The following is a 27,986-nucleotide window of genomic DNA, read 5'->3' on the forward strand; positions in this document are numbered from 1 at the left end:
ACCTGTTTGCTGAGAGAAGTCCACCGAGCCTGGCACTCATCCAATTTGTCCTGCCCCCACCTGGCCAGCCCTGGTACTGCAGCTGCCTGTACCGAATTCACATTCTCTCCCATCTGCTTCAGTGAACCTTCCACCTGCTCCATCTCATTCACATGCTCCTGTTTATAGGAACATGAAAGGAAATCTTTTTTTTTTTAAAAAAAAAAAAAGTTCATTCAAGCCAAGCCCCCCACAAAAAACCCTACTTCAGCATATTATTCAAGTTGATTTCTGAGCAGTTTGTGTGTCATTACCACCAGTGTTTGTGTTTTGTTGCATTTTTCTCACACCTTGCACTGATTCAGTTCTTCCCTTAGACTCTCTGTGTCACCCATCCCTGTGGCATCCCGAGACAACAGCTCCTGAACTGCATCTAGCCAACGTTCCACTTGCTCCAAACGAACCTGAATGCAGCACAAGAGCAAAACCACAGTGTAAACTACAGCCATAATTTAAGCAGAAACAGACTCTTTATTCTCCCTGACAGCTGCTCTACCTGATTGTCCTTCATGCTACCCAGAATGCACTGCAAAGTGCCAAGCTCCTCACGGGCCCGGGAGGACAGCTGACTCCATTTTTGTAGTTCTGCAGGGTCAGAGGCTTGCTGTGTTTGCTCAATATCCAGACACAGGACCTGACATGAACACAAGTACAGAATTGAAATGACATTTCTGAGAAACAATCAATCAATCTTGGAATTCTTGGAAAAAACATCTCTTAAACATTGTTGCATGCGTAAAAGAAACATTTAAAAAGAAAAAAAAACAACAACTTTTTATTCCAGAGTTTAACAAAAAACAAAAAGTTGAGTCTGACAGGAATTTAAAGACCAATATGATACTTGGCGATTTAAAAATCCAGTATATCAGCAAACATTTGTTCTTCTTTTAGGGTCACACAACGGAAAAATTTCCCTAAAAAATATTATCTGTATCTTTACTCAGATACAATTGCAGGCATAACAATGCACTTTAAAAGTAACCTTGTTTTATTAGGTCATGGATTACTTGTTTACACTCTGCCCGACTCTGCAGGGATCATCTGGTTGTTGTGTTTGAGGCTCCAAACGCATATTGCCAACAGGGAAGTGGCAGCATCGATTCTCATAAAATGGTTGAAGCGTGTTTCTGGTGTCTTTTCTTTAATTTAAATTACCTGGCTCTTATAATGCAGTATGTCTGCAAATAACTAACATTGATATTGTCTATACCGTACATCATATTGCGGTAAGTTATAAAGTCATTAGATATTGATCATATATTATACACCCTGCAAAAAAAAAAGTCTAAATGCTTTTCTGTGAATGTAGCTTCTTGAAAACAAATATAGGTATGATTGCAATCTGCATGTGTACTGAAGGCCTAACAAGCATGTGGTTTGTTCCTCATTAAATGTTCAACTCTTTAGTTAAATAGTGTATAAATTAATTTAATTACTCATTATTCAAAAACACTCCTAGCAATTCAATTGAATTTTAAGCCTCAAGGTGCTGCAAGTTAAAGACCATGTAATAACACTGAAAAAAACCCATCAATCAAATGACCCCTTATCAGCTAGCGCTTAGCGACCATGGGAAGGAAAAACTGCCTTTTAACAGAAAGAAACATCCAGTAGAGCCAGGTTCAGGGAGTGGCAGCCATCAGCTGGGGTTTGATAGGAGGAAAACAGATTAAAACCAGCAGTAAACTAGTGAAACACTGAAAAGTGCTGCTGTTAATTTTATATCATCAACATAAAATTTCTATAATACAAAAAACTGTGTGCTGTAATACATTAACACAGAGAGAAACCAGAGCCAATATGGTGATTATCACCTTGCCTCATTTGACTAAAGGGAACCTGAACTCGCACATGCTGCTATGGTATTGCATGTTGCGGTCAACAAACTGACTGACAGGTTCAGCGGCTCCACACTGAGCTGTTAGGAGCTCCGCGCTGCATGCACGGGCATGCTGCCCAGAATGCGTGTAGTCCCCGCCCCCCTCCCCGGCACCGTGCCCTATCTGCCATGATAACAAGAGCGCAGACGGAGCCACATTCCATTGAAGGATGGAGGAGGAGACCAGCACACACAGCAACACACAAAGCACAACAATGCACAGATTACAAATCTACACACCCTTCCCTCTTACACAGTCCCTCTGCACAGTCCTTCTGCACTTATACAGTGCAGAGGGAAGTGACTGGCTGATACAAGGATCTGTTATGCTTTCAGAGGAAAAGATGACAGTAAAAACTGAGATAATGTACATACAAGGACACAGAAACAACCAAAGTGAATGATGAGAATAAATTACTTGGGTCAAAGGGCACATATGACAGCAGCTAAACTTTTCAGCAGGCTCAAAATAACATTTAATATTTATATAGTTTCATTGTGCTTTAGAATACAAGCCACATTTAACCACACATTAATAAACCCCTTTATTCTATACGATTTAAGCACTTTATCTGACTCACTGTGGGAGGAAACTGGAGAACCCAGAGGAAACCCACTTAAGCACATGATCGAACTAGGATCTTTCTTGCTGAGAAGAGACGGTGCTAACTGCTGCAACACCGTGTTGCACAAAAAGCAAATCTAAAGTGCTAAAAAATTGTGCACGTAAATTCCAGAGGTATAAATACTAACTATCTAACTAATTAATGCAGCTATATCCTCCTCAGTCGAATTGACATTTTTGTCCTAGCTGTCTGCTTGTCAGTTAGCAGAATATCTGTATTTAAACTCATCTGGAGGAAAACCCACCTGTGCCCGCTCCACTGCCTCTTGTGTTGTAGGCATGTCAACCATCCCGTTCCTCAGAGTGGCCAGTCTGGCTTCTAGACCCTCCACCACAGACTGTACCAGCTGTGTGGCTTCCAGATTAGCCAGGGCTGAAATAAGGCAAGGAAAAGAAGATGTTTTAGAAAATAACAGAGAAGAAAAGACCGGAAAAACTGTGAAATATAACTTTAGCATTCAGGCTTAAGCATCAAGCTTCTGCCACAAGGGGGTAGTGAGCAAGTTTGGGATTCCCCCTCTTTACTGTTGGAGATGCTTGTGTTTTCCATACACTAAGAGGTTCCCAAACATTGCACTGTGTGTTAAACTTAAAATAAGTTTGGATTTGCTATTTCCAAAATAGCAAATCCAAACCTCCAAAAGGTTCACAAGTGACCAATTTATTTTAATTAGTTCAATTACCTTTCATTTTACACTTATTCCTCTGCACATTTTTCTATGCTTCCACTCCTGTCTTCCTTTCCCTGTGTCCCCTTCTCTGTTAACTACCAGGTGATTTAATGCTTACGTAATCTGGCTATGTTCATATACACAAGGAGCAAACCTGGAGTGTAAGTGTGGGGTGGGGGTGGCGATAGAGAGGGCCCCAGCAAGAATCAAACCGCCCTCAGGCAGAAACAAAAAGGTTTTCCTTGGATCCCATCCAAACCTTCAGTGTCATAAAAGCCCTAGAGGTACAGCAAAACAGGCATGCAAACACAACACACACACACCCACCCACATCCCCCTACAGTCAGCAGAGCATTCAAGCCTCCCTTTACGGATATTTTTTGGCCAGGATCAGCGCACGTAAATTCCAGAGGTAAAACGGTGACTTATTTTCAGAACTCGTCCAGGTCCAAGTCAGGTCCTCAGGTAGAGACAGAGCTGGCACAGAGGTACGATCTTACGCGCGATCGCTCACGTACACACTCGCATCTCCGTGAGCTTTTGGAGGCCATATAAGGGCATCATCTATTACTTGTGGCTGGCCAAGGATTCGTATAAAAGCTCATGTCAAATTTACACAGCCCGTGTGGAACAGGGCTCTGCTGATCTTAACCATTACTCATTCAGTCTCCCATAAACCTGAAAGCTTTGCACCACAAGCAACGAGAGAGATAAAGGCATTTGTTTTAAGGGAGGTTTAAATCTCTGCCCTGCAGATCTCAGGAATAAGAGGATATCTGAAAGCTCTCAGGTCACTGGAAAAGCAGGTGGACCTGCTCAGAGTTTCGGACTTCATTTCTACTGTATTGATTTACGAAATTATTTTAATGCACTTAAGCAGTACCTTCATTGACTTCCTTTTCTCTGCTCTGCAGCTTCTGCAGGGTGGAGGCATGATGTGCAGAAACCACCACCATGTTGTCTTTTAGAGAAGGCAGGGCTCCCATTGTCCCTGCCTCTGCAGACAGCTGCTCCAGTCGTGGACTGAAGGCGGTGACCTGAGCAATTTGAGACTGACAAGCACAAAAGAAAACAAATGTGTTCACGTGTTTGAAATGAGGAGTGATCACATGACCACACTTCGGTCAATTGGCATTCAGACTTCTCATGTTTGTTGAAAACAAATAGAAACATTTACATTTGATTCTTTATTGTGCAATTACATACATTTATCTAAAATAATTACAAAACGTCTTACTCACACTGCTGCAGTGAGTTAGCTGACTGGTCTGGAATTTACCAGATGGAGTCATTGTTTCCAATGACAGGCAAGTAAGTTAAGCTCAAATTATGACACACTGGAGGGAGGTTTCATCTGTCTTACTCTACTCTACAAGCTTTTGAATGCATCTCAACTTGATTTACTGCATCCCTGCTGTGACCTCGTGGTTTCTGATCAGTGATTTTAATGGTGATTTATCTTTGCTGTAAAAATTGTAATACTTGTAAAGAATGCAGTTGAATGAGAGGAATTTAACAAGTGACGTTTAGGGTTAAAGTCACACAAAGGACATTGAAGTGTCTGCGAGTGAGACGGTAAATCTTACCTGGCATTCCCCCCTCAGGTTTCCGAGCTCCATCTTGTTGCACTTTTCTACAGGCGCGGTCGAGTCCAGCCACTGGTCCTGTTCCTGCAAGACCCGGTCCAAGCCTGCAAGTTCATTAGAAACCGCTCTCAGCCGGGTCTGCGTGAGAACCCGCTCACGGGCTGCCTGCAGCTCCCTCGCACAGACATCCCACTCAGTCTGGAGCTGCTCTATGTTTGCCCTCACCAGATCCACACTCACAGCCTCTATAGATAGAAACAAAGACACCGGCTCACATCAAATGCACTTAACAGCTAACTGATTTTAAGCCTTTGAATGTTTGAATGTGTCACAGCTTTTGTTCTAGATTTTATGTGGGAGCTCCTAGCAAGTAATAATTGTAATAACACCAGAGGATAAAATAATGGCGAGAAGGTAAAACAGATGAAAAAGCAACTGATGGAATAAAACTGTTTAATGGAAATTTTGACGTTAAAAAAAAAAAGTCTTCTCCAACTTAGCCACGCCACCACCTCCCACTGCCTCCAGAGCAGTGTAAACACGTAAAAACCCTGAGTGCCTCTTCATTTCATTGAGTGGTTATATGAAATCAGCAACCCTGCAGACTGACGGGGTTTTATTACTCAAACCCCAAATACACAAACACATGTTTAGAGTTCTGGCATTTAAAAATAAATAACAATAAAAATATGTAGGCTTGTAAATACCCAGAAAATACCAGACAGCTGCAGAAAAGTGGTAAAATCTTATGAGGAAAACACAGTTTAACAAGGAGATGGAAGATTGTTGTTTGAGCTGCCTTAAGGCAATAAATAGAAGTCAAGATCTTTACACACTTTAGAAGAACATACGTGACAAAACTTGGATGATTTGTTTCTAATAATTTTGTGGTTTATACAGAAAGAGGAACCTTTACTCTATGTTTCATACCTCTCTCTAGCTGGTCCATCAGGGCTCTTCCCCCCTGGATCATCTGACTCACTGTGGCTTCTTTTGCTTTAAGTTCTGCTTCCAAATCCTAAAGTGGTTGTTTAACACATAAAGTTTATGCCTACAAAATATATTTTGTTCAATTGAAGTTGAAATTATGTTAAATGTCTGCAGGTCTACCTTTAGATTCTCCTGAAGGTCTGGAGTATCAGGTGTAGTCTCAGGATGTGTGGTGGCCAGTGCCTGAGTGGACATCTTCCACGTTTTTATCCAGCTCAAAAGCTCAGAAATTTTGTTTTCAAACCTGCAGAACACAAAAGACATGCACACTATGTACACACTGCTGTGTGTGTGTGTGTGTGTGTGTGTGTGTGTGTGTGTGTGTGTGTGTGTGTGTGTGTGGTAGGGTAGAGAGATTTATTCTGTCTGTTTATGGCCCCACTCTTACATTCTTATGACTTCTGCATCCGTCTCCACCAGACGTTTCTTTGGGGGAGCAGGTGGGGCCAGGTCCTGATCGTCGATTGAAGTGACCAAATCCACAGCAACTGTATCCACGACGACCTGTTCTTCCACCTGAGTCATCCCAGCATCCGTCACAGCTTCCATTAGCTGTGAGGAGTGAGTTATAGTATTAGTGAAAGAGAAAGGAAGATAAATCAATCAAAGCTAAGAAAAAGAAATAAAAGTACACTACCAGTCAAAAGTTTGGGCAAACCTTCTCATTTATGTTTTTTCTTTATATTTACTACTTTCTACATTGTAGATACATAATGAAGATGTCAAATATATGAAGCACTGCTTTGCTGGTAACATTGTCGGGGATTGATTCAAAACTGAAGCAGCGAACCGAACCAGCATGGATACCAGAGCATCCTGCAGCAATATGCCATCCCATCCGGTTTCAGGACAATAACCCCAAACACACCTCCAGCCTGTGTAAGGGCTATTTGACCAAGAAGAAGAGTGATGGATTGCTGCACCAGATGGCCTCCACAGTCACCTGACATAAACCCCATCGAGATGGTTTGGGATGAGATGGAGCGCAGAGTAAAGGCAAAAGGGCCAACAAGTGCTCAGCATCTCTGGGAACTCCTTCAAGACTGTTGGAAAACCATTTTAGATGACGACCTCGTGAAGCTCATCGAGACAATGCCAAGAGTGTGCAAAGTTGTAATCAAAGCAAAGGGTGGCTATTTTGAAAAATCTCAAATCTAAAACATATTTTTTAGTTATTTCACACTTTTTTTGTTTACTATATAATTCTGTGTGTTCATTCATAGTTTTGATGCCTTCCTTTGCAAAAATGGTGAAACAGTAAATGCTCATTGAAGCATTAACCATGTGAGAATCATGTTTTACCACCTGAGATAGAGTCACGCACCTGAAACGAGCAGTCTTCTAACTTCTGCACCAAGCTGTCCCATCGCTGTGTCAGCTCCTCTGTGTCTGCCTCGATCTTCGCTCCTGCATCAGGACTTCGCAGCAGCTGGATCACATCCTGTCCTGCATCAGACAGCTTGTCCAGAGCCCTCCTTTTCTTTTCCATGTCTTCCTTTAAAATCTATAAGAGCAGAAGACAAAAAAAAATAAGTAAATACATAAAGATGGAAAGGTCATTCATTACAGTGAAAGCTGTACTGACATTTACAATGCCAGAAATTTAAATTTGCAACATATTTTTCCAGAGTAAATGCTAACAACCAAAACAAACAGGCGTAATACTTACAGCTAACTGGCGCACGTTCATATTGATTTCACCGGAGTCTTTAAAGTTGCTCGTCTTTACTTCATTCAAGGCCTCCTCTTTTTCAACCAACCATGTACTAAACAAGCTCTGCAGAGTAGTAAAAAATGTATTCTAATTACACACAGAGACTCGTGCCTGGGTTAATCTGTTTTTATTTTAAAAAGTCTGATGCTTTTCATCCCAAGTGGAGACACAAGCGATTCATTTTTTTAAATCATCTCAATACAGTTTATTTTTTCTCTCCTGAAGTAGTTTGTTATAAATGTGCATTTAAACAGGAGGGAAGAAAAACCTGTGCAAGATATGAATGTACTGTATAAGGACATAAATATGTTACCTGGTCTGATAGAAGCTGTTGCCAAACCATAAAGACTTCCTGCAACTTGTGCCACCTTTCCTCAGTCCAGCGGCACACGGCTCCCCAACGTTCACCCAAAGACTGAATTCAAGATGAACAAAAAATGAATTAAAGCAGTAGCTCATTAATGACAAACCATTTTATACTCAAGTGCATCCACATAAGGAAGCAATTAAAAGATACTGAACACAAATTTGTATGTTCTGAACATAATGGAAGAAAACTATTTGATAAATGATAAATTGCTGGCCAATCAGCTTCAAAGCCTAAAAACTTACTTGTAATTGCTCCTCCAGGGCAGCAGTGGCACTCTCACCGCTATTCTCATCCACCACGACCACCATGTGAGTTAAAGAATTGACCTTTACTTGCTCCGCCTCCAAGTCATTCTGGAGTTCCTGTGCAGGAACACAAACAGCGAATTCAGTCATATGTTGCAATTAACTAAGCAAGCAGAGAAGCTACTCAGCCTTATCGTGACTCATGAAAGATTACAATCAAACGGGAAGGAATGATCACAAGACCAGCCTGTTTTAGAACAAGAGCTGCATGCATGCACTGGGACTTTTTTGGCATTTTACTTGACACTGTCAACAATGAAGTATTTACCCATGCAAAAGTGTTTTAATATTAAGTGTTAACGGTAAACTGTCCTCACTTTGTGTTGCTCTATCTGTTCTTTATAGGCCTCCATGTCCTTTGCTGCTGGCTGTGTCTCTATTCTCCTGATTCGCTCCTCTGTCTGTGTCAGCCAGTCAGAAAGCTGCTGCAGCTGCTGCTGCTGAAGATCCATCAGGACTTCATGGAGCCTGGAGAGAAAGAAAGCGATAGGCAGAAGGGCAGTAAAGTGAGCACATAAAGGTAGAAAGGATATGTAAGCCGTAAATTTCATAAACTTTAGGACTTTAAGATTTAACTGCAACAACACAGGAAGACAAACGCTGTGGCTAAAAAAGCTCAGGGTCAACAAATGTAGCGTACATCATGAACACAACTTGTGTGCAGTTTGTGTGTGTGTGTGTCGTAAACCTTGATGACACAAGCTGAGAGTGCAAATCGTAAGACCTTGGGTAGCTCAACGCTCAGCATGTGTCATGTCTGGCAACTTGCACCCCTGTCCATTCTTTACAGCATAAACTGATGGCTTGATAACACTGTACGCTAGACCATAAAATGTTCAGGTTTATAGTCAGATTTGTCCTGAAACAGAAATGTCCTTTACCCGTTTCTGAGATGAATCAGTAGGGACATTTAAACAACTCCAGAAGACCGATTCAGGTATGTCTCTGTTTACCTGGCCTGACGGTCCATGCTTTCCACTCTAAGAGCCTCCCAGCGGGCATTGAGGAGGGTCATCTGTTCCCGGATTTCATCTTCTTCCTCTTCTGTTAGGTTGCCTTGAGCAATCAGTTGGTTACCCGCTTGTAGCACATAACCCACACTGCTCTGACGCGCTGTCAGTTTCATCATAAATGTCTTGAAAGGAAAGAGTAGTAAGTGGTTACAATTTTAAACAATAAACAGAAAAATCTCTGTCTATGAAACAGTTTGCATCCTGGGAACATGAACACGCAGCACTCATAATAAGCCTTTATAATCTGAGCCTGTTTGTTAGCACTTGGCAGACACATGCTAACATCTGGATGCCCTTCCTTCATTAGGTTTAATGTTAATAATGCCCTGCAGAAGCACTGAGCAGTACCGTAGCACCCTCATATTTAAGTGCTGCTGTAGCAACAAGACAAAGCGTGAGCACAAATCGAGGGGTGGGCTGTCAATTAGCAAACCAAAGCCATCCAAAAAAAAAAAAAAAAAGAAGCATAAAAGGTTTGAAGAAGAAATGCAAAAGCTAATGTTTGGTTGTTTTTATTTCATTGTAGCTGTGGAGAAGCCAGTGAACTGAGTTGCTGTCCATTACAGGGAGCTCTCTGGATGAGTAAGCATTTTCAACTGCACCTCTAACGCCTTTGTTTTTTGACTAAGCTTTACTGGCGAAACTGGAGTAAGTCAGGGAAACAAGGCCGAAACAAACTGGATTGATTTTTGTAGACTTTCTGAAAAGCCTGGCTGTTAAAGCAGCTTTCAATCCTGTTGCTTTCTGTCTCCATAGCAGATTTCAGCTTTGACCTGGATTCCAGGCATTCAACTTCACAAATATTCACAGTTCAGCCGAGGGAATCCAGCCAAAGCCCCTTTACACACATGCACCGACAGAGACGATGTAACTAAGCCTTGTCGAGCAAGGAAGTAAGCTGTGGGCCAGGGCACCATGGAGTGCAGTGTGTCACTGTTAGCCATGGAATTCCTGCCATTCTCAACATGTTAAAGGCATGCACTGCTGTTTGTGGGAGGCCTCTGTCTGTGGGATACTTTTGTCAGTCTCTCTGGAGAGCGACAGCCTAAATGTGTCACCATTTATTGTAAAATTGATGCTCCTGAATGTGACGTCTCAGTCCGATCCATTTTTGGTTTTTTTACTGTTTCAGGACTCACAAATGAATTCCAAAAAGTAAATAACAGCACTGTTGTGTCTTCTTACCTCATGTGTGTGAAACTGCTCTTTGACTTCTTCCACATCGTCCGAGACGTTGTCCTGACCCTGTAGATCATCCTCAGCCATCAGCAGCCAAGTCAGAACCTCCTCTAGCGTAGTCTGGTAGGTGTCAAGGTCCCCCTCCAGCAGGCCGCCCTTCATCTCACCCTCTGTCTCAGTCATGGTGCTGGGGGTCTCGGGCCGGGGACTGCTGCCTGCCTCCTCTGTCTGTACAGTCTAAGAAACATGAGGCAAGGTTTGACCAAGTTATAAACAAGATAATTACTTAATAAGCAGGAAAACATTACTGAAAGCAGTACAACACTTGATTGAAAGAACTGGCTTATATTTTGTAAGTATACAGGCCAAAGTGTACAGTAAAAATAAAAAGGAAGGGTTTTTTGTGCCAATGTGCCACATTCATAAGACAAAGACGCCTATGAAATATAACAAGTCGAAGCAAGACTTTGGTTTGTCTTCTGTGCTCATCTGCACACATCAGCTGGCAAGTTTTAAAATAGACCCAGACATCTAGAAGGGGGTTGTGCTGCTCTTGAGCACGCAGTGCGACCTGCCCTGTTCAGCAAAGGGGGAAAAAAAGAAAGACTGCAAGCCAATTATGGGATGGTGGGAAGTGGGCAGGTCAAATCTTATTTTGGGAACAGCAGTAAGTCTGAAACACAGCATTAACCAAGATAAAGTTGGATGTGCAGTGCAGAAGGACTGGGAAAATTACATTAACATTAATTCTACACTTTAAAAGAAGAAGAAGAACTTTACCAACCTTTATCAAACTGAACCGTCACTAAAAAAAACTACACTTCAACAAAATCAACACCTTTATAACCGACTGCACAGACAAAACTATTCCAGGCTCCTAGTCTTGTAAAGAAACTTTAAAGTTGCTCAACAAATCTGAATGAAGCTCCAGATAAAATCTCCACAATGGCAGCCGAGGCAAAGATGACAGAAATGGTAATGGGTGTGCAGTAACAAATCAAACAGACTTTTGTTTTCCAGGCTGAAATTATACAGTGGTAATGCCTGTGCAACAAACTCAGGAAAGGTCACCTGCTGAAAATATTCAATGACCTTTTGGATATTTTTGGAATAAGTGACAAAAGAACTGTAAGCCCTTATGTTACATCAATGAGGGATGGCAAAGAAGGGCGACAGGGAGAGAAATAAAGAGGAGAGAGAGTGAGAGAGAAGGGAAAACTGCAGCCTTGCTGCATTTATTGAGTTGAATGGCTGTAAAATAGCTGTGGTCTGGCTCAACAGAACACTTTATTATCACTAAATGATTTGCTCACCTCTGTCTATGCATTCATCACGTTTGCAGTTGTAACCGCAGAGCATGTAATTCACTACCACACACCAGCAGCTCTCTAATTATCAATGATATTACAAAATGAAGGCGATCGTGGGAGGATCTCTCAGTATGTTTCAAAGTATCATCAATACCGAAAACTACTCTCATAACAAATCAGATTAAAATTATGAATGTAAAAGAAAAGTGGGAAACCATATTGAAGTTATGAAATACAAAGAGCCCTTTATTTTAACTACACTCAGTCTCCCAGCAGCAACAGTATTACACATTGGTTCCTATGCAGAGAGGAAGCGAGCCAGGAAAGTAAACCCTTTGTTGGACCAATCAGAACACTATTTTAAAAAAGACTGTTCCAGGACTCATTCCAGGGGCGTGTGAAGTATGTGCCCATGGGCAATAAAACAACCTAAGAGGTGGTTTGGGGGTTTTCTGACTTTTGACCAAAAACCAAAAAAAAACCCTCTTAAATGAGAGATGCCCCAGAGCTATATGTGATTGACCAATCCAACAAGCTGGGAGGGGATGAAAAGCTAACAAGGCAAAATGCATACTTAACTTTTAATTAATGTCAGCAAACTCCTTTTCAAAACACAAAGATTATTATTATTATTATTATTAGTTTTTAAAGTACCTGGAGTTGTCAAATCACAGTTAACAGGATAAAGCAAATTATAAACAGATTCCAATCAGTAGTTTGTGAAATGCTGAAGAAAAACTACTGAAATCACGATGACACTGCACTGCACAGCACCCCTATTTCCTTCCATCCTTTTACAGCTCTGCGTTTCCACCATGCAGCTCGGCCTGTTGGATAATGTCAGAGGGGTGAGTCATGGCTCTGCTCCCCATTTCTCTGCGCTTGCTGTGCCTTTCATGAGCGGTGCCGGAGAGAATGAAGGAGGCTGCTTTTTCAGAGTGACTCACTGTATCTGGCAACATACAATAAGACACTATTCCTTATGACAATATTCCTCATGCTTGCACGTAGCAACATCTGCTGCCTTCAAACTAAACATGATGATCAGAAATGGAGCACAGCAGCAAAGCAAAAGCTGGAGCTGTTCAGTTTTTGCAACTCAAGATTTTCAGTTGTTTTTTTTAAAAAAGGAGCTGGACTATCATTCCTGCATTCATAGAAAAGAAAAAAAAGATAACAGTTGTTTATATCATCATAATTCATCAAGGTTCAGACAGGCAACGTCTGGAGATAATATAGCAATAACCAGCTACTTTGAAGCACCTTCAGGGATTCTTGTTTTATGATCATAAGATAAAACAAGGAGGTAAATTCCTTCTCTGTAGACTGACATGAGGTCAAAGAAACAGTGAATGGTACTATCTTACTTAAACACAAAGAGCCAGAGTCAGTGCAAATCAAGTTAAAGCAATACTGACTTTTGCTTTATTTGGATTATCTGCTGATGAACATTCACAGCAAACAGTTATGGATTAAGATGAACCCCAAACAGATATCCACCATCTCTGAGCTGCTCAGAAAGTTCTTGCTCTTAAAGAGGGCTTCTTTTTTTTCCCTCTCCGCTGTGCCAAGTGCTCAAAGAGATTTGTTGATTTGCTGGGCTTCTACCTCTAAAGTTGTAGCATCTTAATAATATTAATTGCCTTGAGGGACCACTGATGTGAACGGATGCTACATAATTGAAGCTGTTTGACTGAAATGCATGCAGGGCCCGTTTCTGAAACGGAATCTAGTTTGAGTTTTGATTTTGCTAAACTCCAACTTTACATCTTTTGAAACTTATGTGTGTTTTGTTCTGAAAAATACTTTTCTCAATTTCTCTTTATGTTTAGGTCAAACCTGACATGTCCAACACCTCTGCCCTAAACCTAATAGCTTGGCTTGCACCTTCCTGTTCCTACATGTCACGACAGCTCTACTCTAGATTTTACCTGGGCACCGAGTCCTGGACCTGAGTCTTCTGACTCCACTTTATATTTGCGTGGGAGGGTCTCCACTTCTTTGATGGCCTCCATGCTCACGTCTTTCGGCAGCACGGCAAAAAGCGATGTTATATACATGAGGATGGACTTCTTATCTGGTACTTGCACTGCCACGTCTGTGAATGATAAAGAGAGCAAGACGGCGTCAGGGAGAGGGATGTAAGGCAGAAAGATCAGAGATATAAACTGTGCGTGACAGGCAGGAGGGAGAGAGAAAGAGGGGAGGATACAGAGGTGAAAATTGCATGAGTAGAACAGAAGCGTAGCAGATAGGGCGCGATAGCCGTTAAGGCTGACAGAAGGAGATTAGATGGGAAGGACGGTGAGAGAGCCGAACAAAATGCCAGGTTAAGACAAGATGTACTAATTAAATATGCTTTCAGTACAGGTCAGGTGTGACTGCTCCTCAGTCATGACATAAAAACAGGCGCCTGACTTGGACAACTCAAGCAAGTAAGTAAGGGTCCAGCTTGTTACAGATGTTCAGCCAAAGCAACATCAAGATCCTTCTTCACTCTGAGCTTATCCAACTGCTGGCAGGACATGAAGGGAAGGTTTGTGAATGCAGACTGTATTTTACTATGTGGGGATTTTGGCCAGTAAAATTTATGTCAATCCATAACCAAGTGCTATAAAAAGCAGATGCAGGTGCCAATTCTTAGACTTACATCTAAAAACATTCCTATAATATTTACCTGAGTCACAAATGTGCTCAGAATAGCTCAGAACAACAGTACCTTCAGGATCCAGCAGCTTCTCAATGCCCAGCTGGTCTTTGGCGAAAGTGAAGGCGTGGTCCAGTCTCTGCACAGGGTTCATCGTGACCACCTTATCCCAGCTAAAAGCATCTGGCCTGAAGTCACACACAGAACCGCACCAATAGAAGACACAGTTTTATATCATGGCTACTTTATACATCAGAAACTACAAACGTGCAGAAGCAGTGAAGAGCCTAGTGGCACAACTTCATCTGCTTTAAAGGTCAGAAGAGGTCAGAATTTGAGCAACACTTGAAGTAGAATGATGTAGACGAAATCCAAAACCTGAAGCCAGGTGCTGCTGATGTTTTCATCTTTTTGAAAGCGCAAATAGGAACGCATATGTCTCAGAGGAACATATGCGTTCCTCTGAGTGCAACATTGTTTTTGTTTTTTTTACCATTTCCCCCATAAAGACAACATTTGATGACCTCCCCTTTACCCGTAGTGATAAGTTTTGAAACCTCAGTACATATCAATAAAGACGAGGTTTTATGAGTCGTTTCTGGGTTTTCCAAGGGTAGCTGCATACCCTGAGACAATTCAAAACTCTTGTTCACTGTTTGCCAGGGGTAAAGATTTGATTTATTTTTTTGACAATACATTGATTTTCTATCCATCTATACACCTAATGTAGAAACTAGCTCATAGATATCTGAAACATTTACAAACCCTGTGTATAGGCAAAGGTCTTCCCTGATCTGTGCATTGAGGCCAGCTGTGTGTGGAATGTCTTTAAACCCTAGCCCAAGGTCTAAACCAACACTGGACTGTATGTGTGTGTTCATGTCACTAGTAAGAACAAGGGATTAAAAGAAAGGGGAAAACACCCCAGACAATTCTTTCCCTCTTTCTTTTACGCACACACACATGCACACACATGCAAACAGTAACATGGCAGGCGTAAACGAACAAGCCAAGCAGTATCAACACACCCTGCAGGCGCTGACCTATCAACCTGATCTTCACCCACATGTACAGCTTGGGTATCCTCACAGCATCTCTCTCTCTCTCTCTCATATACATGAACAAAAAAGGTCCTAAACTTTTTTTTTAAATGTCCTTGATTTCTTCACAACTTTGTATCTAAAGGGTACATGCCATACTACGTTAACTTCAACAGTAAATTCACCTCACAGCAACACATACTACAACAGAAGGCTGCTGCACGCTTGCAAGTGTGGAAAACAATGCAATCACGCAAAAATTGGTCATCAATATAATTTAGACTTAATGTAACAAAACACAATTGCATGACCTGGACTTGCAGCCTTTTACCTACGATGAGTATTATATATGTATATAATGTTCATTTTGAGAATAAAGCCGAGATGTGGGGATTAAAGTTGTCATTTCAAGTCAGGCTACTGCCACAGCTGCTATACCCTTTACAAAATGCTTTGTGAAGTTGAGTTACAGCATGAGACACAACTTTATCAGCGATCTTATTGCGCCTTGTGATAAAACATACATCCTCTCTACTGCACAAGGCTGTGACCATCAGTATCTGTGCTGACTCCTCCAAGTCTGCGTGTTTCTTTCTACTTTATTCTTGAAATGAACAGCTACATATTTTTTCCTTAATGTGGTCCCAATGCTCCTTTGTTTGTACCAGTCAGGTAATAGCAGTATGTCCACACTTATTGCTAAAGTACCTGCTGAGCGTCCCCATATTCCTCACCTGAAGTGGTGAAGTATGCCGTTTAGAGCTAGGCCATCCACCCAGCTGGTGGTGAAATTCAACACATTGATTTGCGGGTAAGAGCGGGTGCACTGTCGTACCCAACTCAGTAAGAGCTTTTCACTGTTGGTTTGCTGTAGGTTGGACATAACATCCTTCATGACGTCTTTCACCTAAAGAGAGACATATACATTGAAAGAGGAGTTTTCATGTGGGTGATTAATGAAGAGCAAAAACCTGTACGCCCACATTTTGATTCAAAACAGTAGTTTCTATATTCTGTCTGAATAGATCACTTCTTCTATTGAAAGTCAGCAGAATCATTGTATTGATTCTCTTATTAGCAGGTGGGCACATTGAATAGGAGCATCAGCAATAAAAACCTCTTTCTCAATAACTCTATGCACATTAAATTAGCCATATTTTTTTATCCTAAAAGGATAAGGATTGCTGTAGTTATATAAAAATAATGCAGTTAATAAAACCAACACCATGTCTAACACCCAAACAAAAGACAAAAAAAAAAAATGCATGTGGCATCTGTTACATTAACTAACAATAATGAAAGTAATGAAAAACAAATGTTGAAAAAAAAAAAAACTGGTAAGGTTCAAACCTTATGAAAGAACCTCTTGAGCTGTTTTACGCCAGCAGGTTGAGCACACAAAGCACTGGATGATATACATGTTTACACGCATACACGCATGTGTGAACATCAATACTGATTTTCCATCATCTGTTTTTTTGATCCCAGGGTTAGCAAACAGAAGTGTGTATGTGTGTGTGTGTGCGTGCACCCTGCTCACCTGCCAATGAAGGATAATACTCCAGATGAGGCCCAATGTCAGCTTGTGGTTCCCATCCACAATATCTGTCCCTCCTATGTTTACCAGATCCACCTGAAAGGAGGGCAGACCAAGTTGTTAAAAATATCACAAGCAACCAAATAAACATTTATGATTTCTACTTTCTGAGCTTGCAGGTTATTAACGTTCAAATTAGAGATGGACCGATCCGATATTACGTATCGGTATCGGTCCGATACTGACCCAAATTACTGGATCGGATATCGGCGAGAAATAAAAAATGTAATCCGATCCATTAAATATCAAAAAAGCACCTCACAAAGCATGCTACACGGCGTAACTCGGCTCATAACCGTAGCACGTCGCAGCAGTATGCATCACGTGATAGAGCCTCTGTGTGTATTTGTAGCCTTGCTAGCAAACCAGCATTTCATCTCCGAGGAAGTTTTCCCAGAGAGAAGTAAAGCAAGTATGTAAGTTCATCTCTGAATGTTTGTAAAGCATTCCCGCGTTAAGCTTAACAACAGATATATGGAGCGACTGCATCTCTCTCTCTCTCTCTCCTGCTGCTACTTCAATCGTGAAACTGCTTAATGATCAGCTGATCGGCTTTTCTGTCGCGAGTCCGTCTCTCTTCTTAGTTTTTGGCCCACTTCTCACCAGAAAGAGGAAACCAGCGGCTGAACAACAGCAGCACTATTAAGCTTGATAAGCTGTTGTTAGAATTTATTTAATATTACTTTCTACACCAGGATCTTTTTTTACGTAGCTGACGGCTGGTAACTGTGCAGGGGCGGATCTAGAAAAAGTTTAGCCAGGGGGGCCGATAGGGCATGAACAGGGAAAAGGGGGCACAAAGACATACTTTTCTTTCTTGTTCTCATTTAAAATATCTAGCTTTTAATAAATAATTGTCTGACTCTTACACCCAAAGTTTTAATCTGATGTAAAATATATAGAAGTCCATTACTGTATATAGTAACTGTTAAGTCTAATATACCCTAGTAAGCTATACTACTTTTTCCTTTGGGAAGATACCATCTGTGAATTCTGCAATTCTGTTGAAGAAAGATGTTGAATCTATTTAATTATTCTTGAAAAATAATTTCTTTCTGTGCATTTTCCCCCTGCATCAAATTAAATTTGATTACATCGATTAAGCATCATGAGCTGGAGGGTGGGGGGTGGTTCCCTATTTTTTTTTTTTGCTGGGAGTTTGCAACCCTATTAGTTAGGTTGCTTGATATTTCTGCTAAGTACTCTTTAAAATACCAGAATAGGGAGGATGGAGTAGGTTTACGTTTATTAGATTGATCAGTATTGCTGAACTATGAAATATTTTGTTGTATTTTTTACATACAGGTATAACAGAATAGCTTTAGTGTTGTTATTTATTTAAACTTGAGTATAAACTTGTACAAAATCCAGCAAGATATTAAAAAAAACGTTTTATTGATTAAAAAACACACTATATCGGATTCATATCGGTATCGGCAGATATCCAAATTTATGATATCGGTATCGGTATCGGACATAAAAAAGTGGTATCGTGCCATCTTTAGTTCAAATATATGGAAATGTGTTCTTATGGGGAACATATTAATCCTAAAAATTGAAGCTATTGCTCTGAAATGGTATTAATACTTCTAGTGAGTGACTTGAAGAAATTAATCAGCTTTCCCAAAGATATGTGTGGGACCATAAAAAGCTTACTGCGAGTTGTTATGCTCAGTAACACTCGGCAGAACCTGTAAACACACTTGCTGAGTAAAACCAGAGGACCTCTCCTTTGAAATGGGATTTGAGTTTTCTTATGCAGCTGAGTAATATTACTTTACATCTTAATGAGCCATCAGTGTTAAAGCTGAACACTTCCACCCAGTCAACTGTCACCACAAAGCAGATTATGCCACCCTAATTACAGCCTCCCAGTGGTGAAGTGAGGTCTGCAGGTTCATCAGACATGTATCATATGAACTAAGGTCAAGTGTGAACTGATTATATATAAATATTGTGGAGAGGATCAAGGCACACAGTGGAACATGAGGTCATGTGTCTGGTCAAGTTATGAAGTGTCCTTTCTTGTTCTATGCAGAGCTGGCCTCTGACCTATCTAGTACCAATTAGCCTCATGCTGCCACACCATCCACATCTCTCATGAAACAAAGCCTCACATATGCATCAGAGCAGACACGCACAAATAGTCATCACCCACTCCAAAACTCGCAGTATTGTCTCCTTAAGTACCCTCCATCCAAAAAATAATAATAATATTAACATGAACTGACTAAATCCAATTGCAGAGTTGTGCCTTCCATGAGAAAATTTTTTAATTGTTTTCAAATATGTTTCCACTGTTCAGGTTTGTGGAAACTTTGGCCAGTTGACACTTATTTTGCCTCTTGCAAGAGTGAAAGCAGCAGGATTTGCATGCAAACTTCAGTCTCTGCTGCTTCCCATGAGCCTGCCCTGCCCCTTATCTCCCACTGCTGAGGTCAAGGCATTATGACCAACTGTTGGACACAGAAAGTAGGAGGAGGGATGATGAAATGAAGCAGCGAAGGAGGACAGAGAAAAATACACAAGAAAATTACTTGTGTATGAAATGAATTCAGAGGCCACAGGAGAATAAGGAGCTTTGTATAATTAGAGGAAGAGTTACTGGTTTGAATCAAAAACAGTGCAACCATGACTGTAAATGTGCAGTGTGGACATAGGGTTTGGGAGTTTCTACTTCAACAAAATACAACATGACATCATTTCACAGTTCAATATAGTTCCTTATTTCTGATTATCTTATGAGGCTGAAATGAAACAGACTCTTCTTTAACGGCACGTGGCAGAAAATGACAAATGCACAACAGCTTTGCCACCAAACAGGAAGTACTCACATTGTTTTGATGTAGGACTTGAAGTACTTTGTTGACGTTGTTCAGAGAGTGCACTCTGGTGGAACCTCGCTCTTTGCTCTGAGGAGGAGGAAATGCAGCATAAATCAGCTGACACGTTTTAGCCAATCAAGGCTAAAAATCATGCAAGTCAACAGTTTTAGCTCTCGTTTCCTGTAACTCATTTATTCAAATGAATTTCTGCGGGTTAATAAATAAATAAATATATTCTCATTTGCGAACAAGTCACCTTGACGACTTGTTCCCCAACTTCAAGCCAAAGCTTGCGGGTTAAATGTAGATAAGGTATGCCATCACTCCACACAGTGTTTCACACCATACATTATCACAGCTATTACGCTCTCAGCAGCGTCCACAAGAACTTATGGAAAGAATGGCTCGGTGAATGGCTGCCAACTGCTAATCCCTTTTAAGTCTTCACATACGTCAACCACTCATTAGCACCCAATTATAGAATTAGTATTCTGGTATCAGTGAAAAAGCCTCTGTGCACATGTGTGTGCCAACATATATGGCACAAAGACAGTTGGCACTTAATACGGCTGCAGGTGTTAGAAATATGATGCTGCTGAAGGGTGGTACAGAAAAAAAGAAAAAGAAAGAAAAGAAAACAGTAAAATAAAAATTGCATATACAAGCACAAAGCCAGTCGTAGAGGACATGCATATCTTTAGTCTCCTTTCCCATAATACTTCTTTATCCATTATGCCAACCTCTTTTTGAATAAAGTTTTAGGTGAGTAAAGTGATAGTTTGCTGAAAGCTGCAGAAATTCAAATAACATAACATGTATTTACCAAAATTAAACAAGAAATAACATAAGCGTAAAATACGTGTTTTAATTTAGGAAGCAAAAGCCAAGCACGGCACTCCAGAGTGGCTCAGATGTTTACATTAGATTTAACCTTTGTGTGTACATCACATCGTGCATGTGCTTGTACTGGCATGACTTTCACTTAAGAGGAGGAGGAAAGGGGGGAAAAGAAACAAAACAAAACACTGCACTACTATAATTTGACTGCATGCACTGCCAAACCTTTCATGAGCATTTCTGCAGCTTTAACGCGCCTCCTTGAAATCAAATCTCGAATTTCATGCATTCAAACAGCAAACTTTTTTAAAATGTCAAATTTGAATTAAAAAAAAAAAAAAAAAGTCTCACGAATGTTAATGCACATAAACAAAAACCCACCAGGACACTGCCAGTGAGACCCTCCAGAAGGTCCAGCAGCTTCCTCCCGTCTCTCAAATCGGTGAACATGTCTTTGATGGGCGTCTTCCCTGTCTGGAAACACCACAATTTCAGCATTAGATTTATCATAAGACTGGATTAGAACAGTCAATACCAGTGGATAAGAGGCCCTGAGTGTGGCTGCAGCTTTGGAGAGACAGGCATTTACACATAATTCAAACACTTCAAGCGTCACTGAGAATAAGCTCACATGTCACGGTGGTATGCAGAAAGAAGAAGAGAAAGTTTGGCACATTGTAACAACCAGTATTAAAGGCACAGACAGGCAACAAATCTGAAACTATCCAAACAAAACAAGTGTAAGAGTGAAACTCAAAGTATTTAGGAGAAAACAGTGTGAGGACAGTAATTAGCTCAGGTAGACCAACTAGAAAAAGAAAAAGAAAAAAACCACACACATAGACTATAAGCGCTCTGACATAAACTGAAAGACATTAACATTAACCTTTTTTAATTTATTATTTCGTTTTTAGCTTAAGAAATAATAGAAACAATAGTATGGCAGCGCTGGTATCATGGATGGGTCTTGAGGTCACTGTGCCCCCTGAGCTTTAGTCTAATGATGCAGCTTGGTAATGAAAAGGTTAAACACCCACTTCGCTGATAAGTTGCTGCAGCTCAAGTTCAAGTTAAATATTCAGTTAACAGTTGTTTAGAAGACTAACTCTGGAGCAGGTCTATGCAGGTCAGACTGTGGGAAGTACCCCTCATGTCTCTTTGGCACAAGAAAGATGTCATCCATCAGTTTGTGCAGCTGCACTGTATGGAAAAAAAACTACTGGGCCACACCTGTTAATCTTCAGTCTCATTGGTGTATAAAATCAAGCACCTAGACATCCAGTCTATCTTTAAAAACTTTTGTGCAAGAATGGTCATTTAAAGAGCTCACTGCATTTGAGTGTAGTACTGTAACAGGAAGCCAACATTACTCAGCTCATTGGGAAATTTTTCTCTCCTAGATATTCCACGATCAACTGGAAGTGGTATTATTGCAAAGAGGAAGTGTTTAGGAACCACACAGCAACACGGACAATGTAAATTTACAGAGTGGGATTGCTGAGTGCTTAGTCACATAGTACGAAAAAGACGCAAATGCCCTGCTGACTCAGTAACTGCAGATTTAACATTTTACAACATTATTAGGCAGATGAAGATTTTTTTTGTACTATGAGGAAAAAAGGACAGTGCTTGACATCCATTTGAAAATGTTTGGCTCTAATGTTTCACATTACCTTGGAGAATTGTGCATTTATCCATTTGGTGAACGTTTTCTTCTGCACTGCGTCGTGCTCATCTGTGCAGGAAAAGAAAAAAGAGAAGAATTGATTGTCAAGAACATGAACAGGTGGATCAAAAGTGACGTCAGGTACAGTCAGCCTTTTAAAAGAAGCAGCGAACATTGTTACAACTTGATGTCCATTTCCACCTGCTTTTTCAGGGAGCGACTTGATCTCGGCACAAATTAACTTACACTGATGTGGTAAATGGTAATTACAGCCTCAGGCTTTTTGACTTAAAAGCATCCCGATCAATGTGGCTGGAACATCAGAAAATTACCAGAACAAAATGAGGGGTATTTTAAACGTGCGTACCAAATGTCAACAGGTCCACGGTGTGACAAGTAAAGCCAACAAACCTTTTTGCACATGTGCGCACACCCTTGTCCATTTATAATGTTCCCCTGAATCCAACTGTACAAATATTTCACATTCTCTTCCCACTTGACTCCCTCCCTTCCTGCGCCTCCTTTATTCTCTCCAACATGGCTCTCTAATAAGGCCTCATTGTGTGACAGGCGGAGGGTCAGCTGCTTTGATGTGCCAGGGCGATGGCTGGCTCCTGTAATGGATCAGAGTAGCTCACACAAAGCCTTGGACTTCTCTTGAGAATTTATTTCAGTTTTACTTAGGCTTCTTTCTAATGTGCCGTTTCTATGAACTCTAAAATAACTAATCCATTGAGTTCTTAGTCAATTTCAGTGTAACGACCAAGGAAACGGGTAAAAAGACGTATTCACATCTGCCTCAAAACACTCTGGCTGAGGTCTTGATCAGACTGTAATCTAAGGTTAGGAAAGCTGTTAAAGTGCCTTATGTGTGTGGGGGTCAGGTCAACCAGCAGCTGTGCAAAGCACCATGAAGTGAACAAAAGGTCAAAAGGTTAACATCACCAGCCTCAGCACTGGTTGGCTTCTCTGTTTGGGATGTGTAGAGTGTGTGTGTTTGTGTAGCGGCTGGCTGGGTGACAAACTGCATAAAAACAAGTGCATGGTAAGAGTAGAGTAGAAGCAGGTGAAACAGGTGACGGGACTGGATAAACAGTGGTAATAGAGAGGGTTTCTCCTCTGACTTTCCCCAAATCAGTGATCTAAAAGACCTTAAAGACCAAATACGTAAGGGCAGATGAGGGAAATGGACAATATTTTTATAATACACATTTCTTCAGAAATGCCACAGGATAGGACGAGGTAGCAAGAGACTAGGACTAGTAAGCGTATGAGGAAACAGGCAACTGGCTAGGTTAGATTTTGAGGTGGGGACCAAACCAGAAGAGGCTTGTTGCCTAGACTGGTATACGCTTGAACTTTGCTATCTTTGTGTCATTGTCTTTAGTGCATCGAATCACAGACTGCTATAGAAACACCTCCCGAGTGTTGGTTGAACCTTCTTCCATATAAATTTGAGGGGTTTCTTTTCCTTTTTTGTATTATTCTTAAAGAAAAGAAGACAGCTGATGGAAGGGTTTAATGAAGATGATGACAGAAAAAGGATACATGAGATGAAGAAAGTTTCATGTTGAAAAACAAAATGACAAAATGGTTGGCACCCAGTAACAGATGATGATCAATTACAGTAGATAACTTACAGGTGGTTAAACATGTTCTGACAAGGAGAACAGACAAGAAAAGGGATGAAAGAAAAAATAGGTGGACCACCAGACAAAACCAATGCTGGGGGTGTGGGGGGCAGCAGAGTGGGCCAAAAATACTAGAGAAAGGCAGCCAAAGGGGGAGCATTCACTGGCAAGAACATTGAGAAAATAGCTCACAAGGAGCAAAGACAGGTATGCTTTCAACACAATATCAATTTTCCTTTTATAAAAAGGCCCATGCACAGGCCTCCTGTTCTTACAGCTTTATTGGCACCCTGTAGAGGCCCCTGGGGAGAGGGTCCCTTGGGGTTCAGGTCTCCTAGGCTCTCTACCTTACCATCTTCATAGGACAATACACTCGATTCATACACAATGCTCCCCCTCAATCTGTCTGCTGCTCCTACTCGCTGCAGCACAGGAATGCCTCGCTGCAGGATAGATCAAAGTAGGCAGCAGGCTGTGTGTGTGAGAAAGTGTGTTCAAGAGTGTGTTTGTATGAGCAACACAAAAAAAAAAAAAAAAAAAAAAAAAAAAAAAAAAAAAAAATTGTATTTTTATTTTTATATTTTGTTTAATTGGGCCAGAGCCATAAGTGTTTGCTCTAATCAGTTTGGAGGCTTCAAGTTTAAGCTTCGCTTCATTGTAAGTTGATGTGATACGAACGTCCAGTGTAACAAGTGCTGACAAATATAATTCAGCACAAATTCTTGTATCTGTTAAGGATTAAACCTGCTATTACAAACCTGACTGTTTAATCCGGTCTTTAAGTGATGACATGATGGAGGCATAAACATTAAAGACTTATGTTCTACATATGGTGCTTTTTATTGACAATACACCAACAATAGCATAGAATAGACATGCTAGACATAGAATAAATAGAATAAATATACAATATTGACTTTTTGTTACGCTTTAAATAATCTGCTTAACACATCAGTTAAGATCTTTTGCACTTTCTCTTGTTGCTCAGTGAGTAACCGACCCTTTTATCCATCAATGAATCAAGCTTTTAGGGCTGCAAAGATTCACTGAGTAAAGTGAATAACTAATGAAAAAACCACAACGCAAATATTTTTGCTTTGATGCTTCATTAACCCATGACTCTGCAGCACTCAGCTGTCACTATGCAAGTAGTTTAGCATGGCTAGTTTAGCACGTCTACACACACAGCAAAAAGCAAAGAGGCCGAGCTGTTTTCACGACTGTGAGCTCAGGTGGCGTGAATAAACATTTCTTCTAGTATCCAAAACAGCAGCGCTTGTCACTGTAATCACCATAAAAAAGTTTACTGGGAAAAAGCTAGTGAGCGCCCTTAATCAAATCAAACCACCTGTTCAGCAAGCTCCAATGTCAAGGAAAAACAAACATTGCAGCTGCTCCCATCAACCGCTGTTGGTTTTACACTGAAAAATGTACAAAAAGCCGCAGCAGTTTAAAATAGAAGCGCATGTGGGCAGATGAACTGGTAACTTAGTGAAATATTGTGTTTAAATCACGCAGCTTGCTAAAAGCTGACAGCAGCCGTCCCACTTTCTATTGCAGTGATACCTGCAGCAAGCAGGGGTGAGTCTAAAAGTGGGACATGGGGTGTACTAGACCCTGTTCACCTCAAAGCTTTAGTAACATTATTTATCAGATTTAGATTAAAGGAATATATAAATAAATTATTATGATAATTAAATTATAATATTTTATTGCAGGCCAGTAAAACTCTGAGCCACTTACCTGAGGCAGTTAGGTTGGACACCGATTTATTATTAACATTAATTATTAACATCTACACCATCAGAACGTGCATTTCTGCAGCAGCTCAGAGAATGCTCATATGGTCCGCCACATGCACCTTTAAAGGTTTACACACTTCAATATGCACATAAACACACCAATGCTTCCTGCTAATGTAGGAAAGCCTTCAAAGAAGACAGCGCAAAGCCTCATTTTAGGTTCTATTTAAATCTATTAAATGCCATTACTGCATTTGTGATTACTTTTTTATGCACTTACGTTTGCGCTTAAAAACGACTTTTTTAAATTTAGCATCCAAATATAGTTTTTAAACTATTAAAACACTAAAATTTCTCAAAAAGAAACCGATTAGCTTATTTTTAACATTTTTATTATTGTTTATTAATATGACACAAGTATTTGTTTCAGTATCTTTTACCAGGTCCTCGTCCAATCAGTTTGGAAACTTTCACTTCACTTATTCATGTAATCTGCTTTGACACATTCTATCAACCAAATGAGGAGAAGTAAATATACAGCACAAGCACAGTGAAGCAAGAATTGCATGTACATTCCTCCACGGAGAAAAATATTCCAGCCCTGCCAAACAGTCAACATATGTCAAATAACTGAGTCATACATAAACACATCAGTCTTAGTCTGCATCTGCTTTGCACAGACAATACTGTTATGTAGTATTGAGAAACAAGTGATTGTTGTTTTGTTTTTGTTTTGTTTTTTGTGTGTGTGTGTGTGTGTGTGTGTGTGTGTGTGTGTGTGTGTGTGTGTGTGTGTGTGTGTGTGTGTCACAGGTTGCCAGCAGTCAAAAAAGAAAGTAATGATTACATCAGGAGGAGTAATCTCGAGTTCAGCAGAGTGATCCAACTCATACTCTCAACACATGGTATGCATGGGTGTGCACCCACACCACAGCTTAAGACCAAAGTGTTGTGTTTCATCCTGTTTGCAGAATGACTACAACCAAGGTGATAAATTCTAAACAACTCAAACCCACTTTACAGTTCACATCTATTTCTGTCCAGAGTAACAACTTTGTTACAATTACAGTAGGAATTCTTGAGTTATGTTCAAAGCATGTTTCATTAAGTCAGTGACCTTTGCCGCACAAATTCTAATCAGTTCACTCTTTGAACCTGGTGTGATAACACAAGTTTATTTTTCCTGAAATTTGGCCAACATCCATCAAGCTGCCAAACTGCAATAATTTCCCTAACTGCTGAATAACAGCACGTTAATTAAAGTTTAAACAGTGCTGACAAACCTGAGAAAAAGAATCACAAACACACCTGAAAAACATAATAAAACATAATGTTCAAGGAGCAAAAAAAGAAGGAAAAAAATTAACAGAAGCACACATGTTTCTCAAAGCAGCCAGCTGGGAACACAAGAGCAGACACATAAAATATACAGCCCCGGTCTCCCCCTCGCTCTCACAGGTGGAGAGAGCCTGTGACTGCAAAGTAGAGAAAACGGGGAAAACTATGTGGAAAGCACTGAGGTGAGAAATCAAACAAACCATCAGGGTTTCCACGACAGCACCACACAGTAAACACACGGGAGCTTGGAGCTTTTCCAAACAGAGATATTTACAAAGTTTGCCACACCAGTGAGCAGCTGTTACCGCTAACTAATTCATACCCAGCAGCTAAAATCTTAGCCCAAGGTTTTCCCAGTTCGCCGTTTCAGCGAACGGCTTAAAATGCATGTTCGACCGATGAATGAGCACGGCTAACACGCCAACAATACAGCTCCTGCATTAGCTGAAGTGTCTGGAAGGGTAAATGAAAGAGAAAAAAAAAGCAACTAGCATGAGTGTGGCTACACCAAAAATAATGAGACTGAATGCGTGCCTTTCTCAGGTCATTGGTGAAGCATTAAACTGAGCTCTTGGCTTGGCTGCTACACAGCTCACAAAAAAAAAAAAAAAGCATCACATGCTGAACTTCACCTTGATGGCTGCTTGGAAGGAGCCTTGGCTACGGACTGTCCTGTCAGGAGAGCACCACCCACGGTTGAATGAAAGGCGCTAATCCGTATACAGGAAATACACACACGCTCATACAAGGATACTGCTCAGTCTGACTCAAAGTGCGCTGGCAGACGTGTATTACTTTGAATCTTTAGGTTTAGAGGAATGAATAGAATTTCTATAATTTCCTATGCATTCCTCCTCCCTACCCCACTGGTCACTTGTCTAAGCTTGCCCCAGCCCATACAGCTTTGTTGACACTCTACCCTTGCCAAGATCTGGGAATTTGCAAGGAAAACACTCATAACGTCCAAATGGATTAACCCATA

At 40.7% G+C, this 27,986-nt stretch overlaps 1 protein-coding gene across 3 annotated transcripts in view; it reads right to left on the reverse strand.

Annotated features, from left to right (window-relative positions):
- utrn (utrophin) overlaps positions 1 to 27,986 on the reverse strand; it is a 190,584-nt gene that overhangs the window by 148,461 nt on the left and 14,137 nt on the right. For all 3 annotated transcript variants that reach the window (XM_087851852.1, XM_087851850.1, XM_087851851.1), the window contains 23 exons: positions 22,301 to 22,362; positions 21,009 to 21,101; positions 19,800 to 19,877; positions 16,909 to 17,001; positions 16,103 to 16,275; positions 14,401 to 14,516; positions 13,613 to 13,779; positions 10,378 to 10,608; positions 9,133 to 9,314; positions 8,497 to 8,647; positions 8,117 to 8,236; positions 7,818 to 7,919; positions 7,460 to 7,567; positions 7,115 to 7,294; positions 6,179 to 6,342; positions 5,911 to 6,034; positions 5,731 to 5,818; positions 4,801 to 5,045; positions 4,098 to 4,266; positions 2,789 to 2,916; positions 536 to 673; positions 330 to 443; positions 3 to 158 (listed from right to left, as the gene is read on the reverse strand). In XM_087851852.1, the coding sequence (XP_087707978.1) occupies positions 3 to 158; positions 330 to 443; positions 536 to 673; positions 2,789 to 2,916; positions 4,098 to 4,266; positions 4,801 to 5,045; positions 5,731 to 5,818; positions 5,911 to 6,034; positions 6,179 to 6,342; positions 7,115 to 7,294; positions 7,460 to 7,567; positions 7,818 to 7,919; positions 8,117 to 8,236; positions 8,497 to 8,647; positions 9,133 to 9,314; positions 10,378 to 10,608; positions 13,613 to 13,779; positions 14,401 to 14,516; positions 16,103 to 16,275; positions 16,909 to 17,001; positions 19,800 to 19,877; positions 21,009 to 21,101; positions 22,301 to 22,362 (3,182 nt within the window). The remainder of the gene's footprint in view (positions 1 to 2; positions 159 to 329; positions 444 to 535; positions 674 to 2,788; positions 2,917 to 4,097; positions 4,267 to 4,800; positions 5,046 to 5,730; positions 5,819 to 5,910; positions 6,035 to 6,178; positions 6,343 to 7,114; positions 7,295 to 7,459; positions 7,568 to 7,817; positions 7,920 to 8,116; positions 8,237 to 8,496; positions 8,648 to 9,132; positions 9,315 to 10,377; positions 10,609 to 13,612; positions 13,780 to 14,400; positions 14,517 to 16,102; positions 16,276 to 16,908; positions 17,002 to 19,799; positions 19,878 to 21,008; positions 21,102 to 22,300; positions 22,363 to 27,986) is intronic.

This window comes from Neolamprologus brichardi, chromosome 15, assembly GCF_056152115.1.
Source record: "Neolamprologus brichardi isolate AB-2024 chromosome 15, ASM5615211v1, whole genome shotgun sequence".
Lineage (NCBI taxonomy): Eukaryota > Metazoa > Chordata > Actinopteri > Cichliformes > Cichlidae > Neolamprologus > Neolamprologus brichardi.